This window comes from Bombus impatiens, unplaced genomic scaffold (assembly GCF_000188095.3).
Source record: "Bombus impatiens unplaced genomic scaffold, BIMP_2.2 scf_0217, whole genome shotgun sequence".
NCBI lineage: Eukaryota > Metazoa > Arthropoda > Insecta > Hymenoptera > Apidae > Bombus > Bombus impatiens.
This window is the reverse complement of record NT_176636.1, coordinates 3,777,742-3,788,178: the sequence shown is the minus strand read 5'-3', so window position 1 is coordinate 3,788,178 and position 10,437 is coordinate 3,777,742. Positions and strand designations below refer to the sequence as shown.

The 10,437-nt window shown below is 38.1% G+C and overlaps 1 protein-coding gene across 6 annotated transcripts in view; it reads right to left on the bottom strand.

Moving 5' to 3' along the window:
* LOC100748212 (venom dipeptidyl peptidase 4) overlaps positions 1 to 10,437 on the bottom strand; it is a 310,210-nt gene that overhangs the window by 120,010 nt on the left and 179,763 nt on the right. For all 6 annotated transcript variants that reach the window (XM_033319882.1, XM_012383458.3, XM_012383459.3 and 3 more), the window contains one exon: positions 4,443 to 4,642. In XM_033319882.1, coding sequence (XP_033175773.1) covers positions 4,443 to 4,642 — 200 coding nt within the window. The remainder of the gene's footprint in view (positions 1 to 4,442; positions 4,643 to 10,437) is intronic.

The following is a 10,437-nucleotide window of genomic DNA, read 5'->3' as shown; positions in this document are numbered from 1 at the left end:
CGCGACAGCCCATCGATTTCCGGATTCTCCGCGGAAACGAATGCGTATCTGTTTCGCGGCGCTCTGCCTCTATAAACTCAATCTGCCAGCCAGACCTGGCGGCATTCATCGCGAGTAATGCATATGCAAAGTGACTGTAAAATATTGTTTTCGTCCATACTCTGTCGCGTTAAAAAATGTCGAACGTTTCTGGTCATGGGTCGCGCTTCCGCGTGTTCCTGTTTGTGTAAATATCCCCGATACGGGACAAACGAACGTTTATCGTGAGAAATGTGCCGGATTTTCATCTTAGCGTGGAGGGGCGATGCTGCATGAAGTTTGTCGAGAATCAGTCGATGGCGAGGAATTTTCGCTGGAATTTTTCTTTCTTCGGGTCAGCATACGGAGCATTCGTTAAATTGAGAATACGAAATTTTGCGCATCCTCTGGAATAGTTTTCAGAATAGTTTTGTTATCAGACGGTTATTGTATAGTACAAGCATTTTACTCTTAACCGAAGGTATTTTGGAATTTTCGATGGAATTCTTTTTGTCGTTATGGACTTTTTAACTGGGCTATCCGGAATAGTTTTCAAAATAGTTTTGTTATTAAGCAACGAGTATATAAAATAGAAACATTTCGTTTTCAATTAAAGGGATGGAATTCTGAGCGAAATTCTTTCTGCTGTAGTTTTCGGGAGAACTTTTTGACCAGAAATACGAACTTTTTGGGGACTCGGTGAGATACTTTTTCATTTTTATGATTCCATCGACACGCACCGCTTTTTGCCAAAATGAAATCGTGAATTCTACGAATAACAGAAATACAAATCCGAATGTGCCAGATATTTTAACACGCGTTTGCGAGGACAATGGAAAGCACGCGTGGAATTCCTCGAACCCGTCTGTCTGTTTTCGCGTCAGTAGTACAGCCACGACGTGGGCCAACGTCAAAGACTTCGTTTCGCGTGTAAACAAATCACGGGAGAACCCCAGCGGCGCTAATCCCCGCACGATCCGGATCATGAATCCGATTCAGTCGTCGAATCCGTGGACAATCGGCCAGCAATTAATCCAGAGCGAAGTTTACCCATCCTACCGGGAGCTGTGTCTAATCGAATCGAAGGACGCGCGATCCAAAGGACTCTCCGGATTCCAGACGACATTAATAGCGGAAGACAGAGGCAGCGATAGAGAACTGAGAGAAGAAGCAGGCGAAGGAGAAGGAACAGAGATGTGCGTTTAAATATTTACACAGCCGAGGAGATCTTATTGAATTCGCATCGCGATGAATCAGCCCAACCACCTTATCCAGAAGAAAATGTTGAAAAAAAGTGGATAAATGGATGAATGGATTTCTCTATGAGCATCTTCCGATGAATTTTTATGCATCGTTCATTCCATCGATTGAAATCTAACGAACTACAAAGTGAACGATTACGAGCGAACCGTTTCATTTTATACGATCGTGGGAAACTTCGAGACACAAAAACGCACAGAACGTGCAAAAACAAATACGAAATATTCAGAGTACAGTATATCACAGTATATTACCCCTTGCACAAGTAAAACACTTTTTTACCTAAATTCGATTACTTTAATCGATAAGCGGATGACCGAAGAGGAATGAACAGGGAATTTCAGAGAATTGAACTCTGATTAGAAAGATGCATCGAGTTAGAAAATTTTAAATAGAATAATAATAAGCAGGAATTACGTAAAAGGGAATCATAATTCAAAAAATATTGAGAAAAAATCAGTTTACCGAACGTTTCATTCTTTTAAGAGCATTCGTTTTCTCTTTCTATCGAAATCGCGCGACCAACCAAAATCTCTAACCTATCGCTGCACGATAGAAAAAGACTTGAAAAAGTGGATGGATGGCTGGTTTCCCGCGGCTTTTCGGATGGATTTTTATGCTTCGTTCGTTCGCTCGTGCGCGATTTAACGAAATACCAGACAAACGACAGCGGCAAAAGGAACGTACTCGAGCAGTGCGAGGATAGAGCGAGACGCAAAGAGCTGATGAAGGCTCAGAAATATGCAAACGCGCGCAACATCCCCCGAAGCATCAGCTGTATGAATTACGACCCCGGTACGTATTATCGTTCCCGGTTCCAAGGGGGCGAAAACTCATCCGACTTGCACACGTACAAAGGGCGGCGAACGCGTGGCTAAAAAGGGCCGACGAAAAAATATTGCATCGACGACGTCGACATGACTGTTCGATCTGGGGCAAGAATCGCGTTAATACGCGATAACCGCGATTCAACGAGGGATTTTTCCTTCATCCCTTCGTTTCCTCTTTTCCTCGTTTCGTACCACCGACGCGGCTGTATCCCCTAATCCTTCAAATACGGTTGTCGTCGATAGGGACGAAAAGTTTGCCTATCGATGTCTCTGTTTGAAAATTCTATGCGAATAAACCGTTTACGTTTTGGTTGATTTACTTTCCTTTGAACTTTTGAATACAGTAAAATAAATGAAATTTATAATTAAAACTTGCCATAGATTTATTATAAAATTCATAAATAAAATTTATTACATTATAAAATTTTCAATGAAGTAAATTAAATATTATTTTATTGCTTGCTACACGAATAATTAGTCTTGTACCTATGATGTATTAGTACTTTCTACGTAACAGATGCTTGTATTTGCGTGTGAGATGTATTGATAATGATTTATGAAATGTACGGGTGCTTAAGGGGTTAATTACGCGCGATGCCAACGTTACATTACGCTATAGCGTAAGATAATGGAAATGGGGAATTAGAATCGCCTCTATGTGTTTCCGAATGATATTATTCCGCGGATTAAGGGTCGTTGACGGCTGCTAGACAATTTTAGCTACTAATTTCTTGGGTGACAATGAGGTCGTACCGTTGTAGTTGGCTAGAATCAATTGGTTAGTCGTATACGGAAGGGTAATTAGAGGCTGAGAAGCTTTGTTTGTTACTGAATTTATGAGGGTCTTAGAGAATATGGAGATAAAGTATGGAGTAATATTGAAGCGATGCAGATAGCAATTTAGAAAATACGCGAGTTATTCTAAATTTATGGAATCAAGTTGTCTATTTTTTAGAGTATTAAGTATTAACTCCGTAGCTGGATAGTGAGATCGATCATTTAAAACAACTGATTTTTATCCTTCCAAGAAGCAAAAAGAGCAAAATTTTCCTCACTATTCAATGCAATGAAAAAGAAATTCCAATATGATCTTCTTCAAAAAGAGAAATTCTTTTTGTTAAAAACGAAAAAGGAAACAAAAAAGGAAATCATGCGGAACGATGTAGAAAACCACGAATTTCGAGCCGTTTGAAAATGGCCAATTAACAATTTTTTCCTAGAAGCGAGGGGCGTCTATTAAAAATAATTATACGAGTCAAATTGACCGGATCATTACAAGCTCGAAATTGGCTCGCGGTTTGGAAATCGCGCGAATCCCTTTATTCGAGATAGCCGTAGCGCGATCCAGTTAATTTTGAAGTATGCAACCCTTGCTGGCGGCCCGTGTGCAACTACCTCGTCGTGATAACGCTATTTCCGCTCCGAACTATGTGAATTCAGCCGTGTGATGCTTGTTTATTCCAGAAGAACTGCCAGACAGCGGTTACGCCGTTATTAGCGAAACCGCGCTGTTACGCAATTATTCGCGCGTTACAATCGCGCTTTATCCCCTAAGATTTCGATAGTTAAACTTTTATCGAGTATCTGTCTTCGTAAGAGTGAGAAATCGAGATTTCGAAATTTTGATACGTTTTAACGAGTGACAGCTTGAAATGTTTCATTTCATATACTGTATATCGTCCAGAAAATTCATGCTATTTATTGCTTCGCACCTGAAGCAACTCGTTGTTAAAAGGGACGACAAATTTCTTCCTGGAACAAAGGTTCTTCATGAAATTGCTCGATACATTTATCGTATATGACATATAATGCTAAAAAAATTTGTTAAATCCTTTGAATATTGCTTAACGTGCATACAGTATACTTTTCTACAAAGGTAATTCAAAAGTGTTAAAAAGAAAAAGAAAACGCTTCTGAAAGTGTAGTTAAGGAGAAAATTTTCGAGCAAGGATCAAAAAAGGGACGAAAAGAGAGTGGAAGGTCGAGTAGAGGCGCGAAGAACACGGGGGATAAGAGGGAGGGCAAACAGTCCGTGTACAAAGCAAAGAATCGAACAGATGGAATTGTTCGTCTAAACGCTTGGTCCTTGTAAATGTACTTCTTCAAACAGATACACGCGCGCCACTTACATCTTGTACATCGTAGAAGGCGTGCAAACAATCCACTTTATCTACAAACTCGCAAGTTCAGAAGGTTCACTTGAAAATCGCGTTTTCTATCGATTTTCGTTGAATCGGCGTATCCCGTTGTCTAAAGTCTTCTGACTTAAAACGATTTAACGTATGGTATCCCCATAAATAATAAAAGGGATTGAATAAGAAATAAGAAACTTACCTTCGTAGACCCAGTCCGGTACTCCATTATAAATAATTCCGAAGACCCCGGTGTCTGTGATTTGATAGTCGACGGCCACTTCTGCCTCCGGTCTATAATAGATATTGTTCTGGTACACGTATACCAGTGCATTGCCTTGTGGTGCCCAGGTTGCTAGTTGCAAGGAAATCGAGTCGTTTGCAGTCAACGAGCTCTCTGATCTGAAAAAAATTGGTTCACGTAATTTTTTACAATTTTTTCCTATAAATATGTACTACTTCGTAGGATATGAGACACTTTGCGAGGTTATATGTAAATGTGTGCAACGAATGAGAGGCGCGATAGATACCATAACCTCTAATCGTTTCCGTCATATTGTTTTAATTTCTATTAATTATATATGTTATACGTATTTAGATGCATATTACAAATTAATAATTCTAGCATTAAAGCAAATATGTAATAGTAAATCTGATTATTAAACACGCGAGGTATAATTCATGGTCAACTTGATTGTTAAATAAATGTGTAATAGAAGACTAAATTATTAAACAGACGCCTAGCAAACTCAATTAATGTATAATATGTAGTAGTAAACGTGATTGTTAAACAAACGTGAAATAGTACGCTCAATTATATGAAAAAAAACTAATAACTAAGTGTAAAAATTATCTTGAAGCTAAAACATAATCGTAATACGAGTTACAGGTTACTCTGACAGCCAAACGAACGATCCAACAAACACGAACAAAAGATTCTAGAAAACTATTTAATTTTATCACAATAAAAACTACTACGTTATTAAACAAACGTATATTAATAGAACGAAGCTAACAATAGTGCATGAACGTAAAAAGAAGCAATAAGTACGTATAGATACGTAACTGACAGGTTAGGTTATACGATGCACTTCAAACTATATGATTAATGTGTATTAATTAAACATAGTAAAAATAATGAAAAAACTCGTGATACACTAAGGAAGCATTTGAAGCACGTTTTTATTACGCAGTTGATAAATTATTACTTTAAGACATTGTAAACGACGTGATACGTATTAACAGTACGAAACTCGACACTAAAGTGACGGTTTGTCTAGCAAATTTGACAATATTTGGGCGCGAAGATTCAAATGCTCTTCTACTCACAATCACGCGACGGAAACTTCGTTCGACGTAGAAATTTCCTCAATCGACGAATTATGAAACTCGAAGCAAATAGTTATACGGAATTGTTAACGTTTTAATTCTGACAATATATTATTATTATATTATTAATTATATTATATATATATTATTAATTATATTATTAATTAATATATTGACAATATATTATTAATATTCCGTAAGAGTCTATAACGACTGAAACCGGGAAACAATATCAGAGTCGATATGAAAAAAGGAATGCTTGGAAAAAGGAAAATCTGTAATCCTCCATCAGAAGTGCATAAACTTCATTATGAATTATGAACTGCAGAACGGATGAACGGTTAATGCATTTAACCACGTACTGCCGTATTACATAAATTTTAATGGAAATAATCCCCACGATTCAACACATTGCAACAAGGAACGAATGCCAATCAAAGACAATAGCTGCGATATATCCGAACGTGGTAAGACTGCTTATATTCAAATGCGACTTAATCGTCGGTTAAATCTGAAGTCTAATAGGCTTATGGAATCAAATCTGGAATAGATTCGAATAGGTATGTATATCTTCTAAGCTATACGCTGCAGCTCTAAATCTGCTTTCCGCGTTGCATCTCGAATATCGGCTAACTCCAGTTAACGCTCAAGTTATTCGTGGCTTAACCTCATCTCATCGTCGTATTCATCGGTCTTCGACGAACAGGAGGAATGATGTCGTTACCATTTACTCGGCACTCCTTCTACGAGCGTCGATATTAACGAGAAACGATCGAGACTCGAATTGAAACGATCGAAGAACAGAGTTAGAAAAAGAAGAAGAGAAGGAAGAAGTCGAGGGGAAAACGGCGTCGTTTGAGATTCCGTAACCTGCAGCACGATAAAACGGCGAGATATAAATGGTCGAGGATTCTACGTTCGCGAAGTAACAAGCAGCCATACGATCTTGTTCGATCAGAATTGCCCCGGAAGAAAGCACTCTCTGACGCGATACGAAACAAACCGGTGGCTACAAACGCCCGCAACCCACAAACACGCTGAAAGGAGTAACGTGTGCTCTTGATGCCGCGATTACCGGCGTGGTCGAATGCATACAAGCTCCTCAGGACCTGTCGGTATTCTTATTTCAAAGGCAGTAAAAGCGGTCCGGACGTAAACCAAAGCGCTACGTACATCGAGATTGCTGTGTTACAGAAAACGATCCTCCAAGGATATCGACGTTATGCTCTAAGCTCGATTCGTTCCTTCTTTCGATCTGTCCCGCCAACAGCTTGATTAATATTTATCTTTATCCTGTTACACAGACTGGTTGGTTGATTGTACAGAGCTAGGCGAGAGTCAGCGAGATCAACATCGAGAATTTGCGTTGCGTGTTTTGTACACACAGGCTGAGTTACACAATTTGCCTATCCTGGGAGATCTATGCAGTGTATTGGGCAGAAAATTTAAGGGATGCTTCTGCGAGGTAAAATCGGTAGGACGAAAATAAAGAAGAAAAACATTGCACTCTTCGGCTTTGTTATTTCTCTGACCTACATTCGTTCATGTAGAAAAGTTGCATGCTTCATTTTTGTCTTATTCTGGCTCTTGTGGAAACACCCCTTAAATTCTCAACCACTTACGTACAAACACCACGTAAAGCAATTGCCTGATACATTTATGTGAATTCTATTAGGTTCGCTGGCTGCTATATGAGGTACCGGGCAGAAGATTTAGGCTACGTATGTTGTACTATGTTATACAGAGTAGGTTACATAATTTGCGTATGTATACGACTGGTTCCTAACATACGTGCAAAAATATTTGATATCTAGAAGGAAGTGTATCGCGATGGAATGATTTTTTTAAGTGAGTTATACGTTTAGGAGATATTCAGAAGATTTTGAATTTATTAAATAGAGTGCATACGCTTTTGTATCAAAATTTAAAAGAGCAATGAATATATGATTCTGTAAATGCGATACTCTGCAGCGCAGAATCCATTGCTACATACATATTTCAGACTGTGTCCAATATCTGGTTATAACTTTCTAGCGAAGTTTTCACTTGCACATTACACGATTTGCCTGCAGTTTGACTGAACAAGTTGGAAACACCCACTATACATTTTATTCCGTCAATATTATCGTACGATATATTGTTAGAAATTGTATAAAGATATAAACTCGAAGAAAAAGCTTAATATATATATATATATATTTGTATCCAAAAAATATTTTTGAAGCTGTTAATGGTGCGCGGCTCTGAACGCGTGGCTTTTGTTTCAATTATCCAAATCCTCAGGATCGTTCATTTAATCGAATGGCAGAAGTAACTCCGCAGGTAGTCGGTAGAATACATTTCCGAGAAGATGTAGATGGGCCTTTTACTTGAAGCGCTGCTTCTTCACTTTTTTTTTATGGTGGAACGTCGTTTTACGAGAACGTTGCTCGGAGATTCTGTCGAGCTTTCGCCTGGTTGGTAGATTCTTGGTTTACGTACCCGCTGTTAGAATATTCGATGCTGGATTCTGGTCTTCGCTTCCGAGATTATGGCATCTTGATTAAACTATAGCATCGAATTTCCCGGCGAACGTTAGATCTCTTATTAAATATCCTCGATTGTGAATCGATTGAAAATCTTGAATTAAGATGGCTATTGAATTACGATAGAAAATGAAATACCGCGAACGACGATGGAATTTCTCGGATTGTAGTGAGTGCTTATTTATACTGGTCTCGCTTTATATTTACTATCGAACACCTTTCACTATCGTAAGAATGCTGAGATGATAGCTTCGTCCTAGATATAATAGATCTTCGAAAATACATCTTATAAATTCATTTGCAGTAAACGCACGAATAAAACGTTGAAAGTGAACGTTTACTTAACTGTATTAGATCCCGATATCTTTCTACTTTTACTATTAAACAGTTTTTATCGCTGTAAGAATGTTGGCACGAGCCAATTTCTTAGCTTCTTTCCAGATATAAATGCTCTTAGATAGATAGATCCTATAGATTTTCTTTCCGGATCCTTTTGCTACCTTTTGTTAAAAGTAAATGTCAGAATCTAGCCCGAAATTTAGGTAAATGGCCGCATAATTTTCACAGAACGGGTATGCAAAGTGATGGATCGGGCTGATTGAGATCCTTTTATATCTAGGAAAGGCAGTAAAAAGGTATCACCGGAATTCGCTAATGGCTTTTAAAGGTGACTATGGTTAGGAGTTAACGCGAGCCGGTGTGTGTTCATGCAGAGTTGGCACACGGTTGAAAGGCTGAGTAATAAAGAAGCTTGAGCAAGCGCGTTACATTATTTCCCTTTTAGAATTGAATCCGCATGCCAAGCAGATATACGCGGTACGTTGTTAAACTCGGTCACCGAAATTAAATGGCGGCTTAAAGAATTTACGGGGGTCACGATGAGAACTCGAGGAACCATCCTTCGGACATTCGCGTTTTTATTTTCCATCGAGCTGAACCGACCGGAAAAGCTTCCTTTGGTACTTTAGTGAAATTAAAACAACGCCTGTATAGAAGAGATATTTTCCAGATTTGGCTTCAGCTTCGATGGCCATTGCGTTTTTCACAATCAACGGTGTGTTCTTCTATTAAAGAAGTTACGAAGATTGGATTAACCTTCCAATTCTTATTAAATATTCACGTTACGATCCAATATTCCTTTCTGATCTTTATTAAGAATTACAAATTATGTAACATGTTTGGCCCTATAACAAAGATGTTTAGGTATTGTATTAATGTACAATGTATCCACGTAATGGCCAAAAAAACTATCAATTTTCTTATCTTATAAAATAAATAAAAGCTAACACACTTGGTTTAGAAATAGGAGGCTAAAGAGTGCAATAAAATCTGAATACCACCCGACAACAAGAACTTCCCTTTTAGAAAATCCAAGTAATGCCTCGTATCCTTAAAAAGACTCCTATAAAACAGTCACCAATAAATTACGTAAAGTGCCAGGTCTTCTCGAAATACCTGATAAACTCTGGGTCAACATCGATATTTCCAGCTAATCCCCAGACGGAAGATCAGTTGTACAATGGGGGGAAAAAAAACTCTAGTAACATGAACAAGAGTAAAAAATTTTTCTTGACCAGTTCGCCGGAATTACTGCAGCAACGATGCCATGGTAGTATCAGAAAAAGAAAAAAAAAAACAAGTACTTTGCACGGAGGGTGGAGTGGGTGGCTGTAAAAAGAGTAGCCTCCTCGTAATTCCTGGTATTTGAATTTTAAGACGTTCAAGCTTAGGCGACTACAGCAACCCTATCTTGCTATAATTTCTGATATTTGAATTTTAAGATGTTCATGTTTAGACGACTTGCGAAATCCTGCGTTATTTGAATTTTAAGATGTTTAAGCTTAAGTGTCTCAAGCAATCCCATCTTATTATAATTTCTGATATTAATATCAGCTATTTGAATTTTAAGACGTTCAAACTTAAACGACTCAAGCAATCCTGTCTTACTATAATCTCTGGTATTCTATACACGTATTATATATAGTATAACATGTACTATAATTTATAGTATATTTAAGACGATCAAGCTTAAGTGACTCGAGCAATAACATCTTATTTTAATTCCTGATATTCGTGTCAGGTATTTGAATATTTCAGGCTTAGATAACGCAAGCAATACCATCTTACTATAATTTTTAGCATTTGAGTGTTAAATGCGGAAGTAAAACAATCTTCTCTCGACTCGTTCAACGAAATTTCTGCAGTAACAAAGACCTGATAATACCGCAACAACAACAACAACAACAAAGGAAAGATTCGCTATAAGAGGAAGCTACTAGGGAATTTCATACAATTTATAAAATACATCGTGGCCAATGGGAATTGGAAGAATGGAGGGGGGGG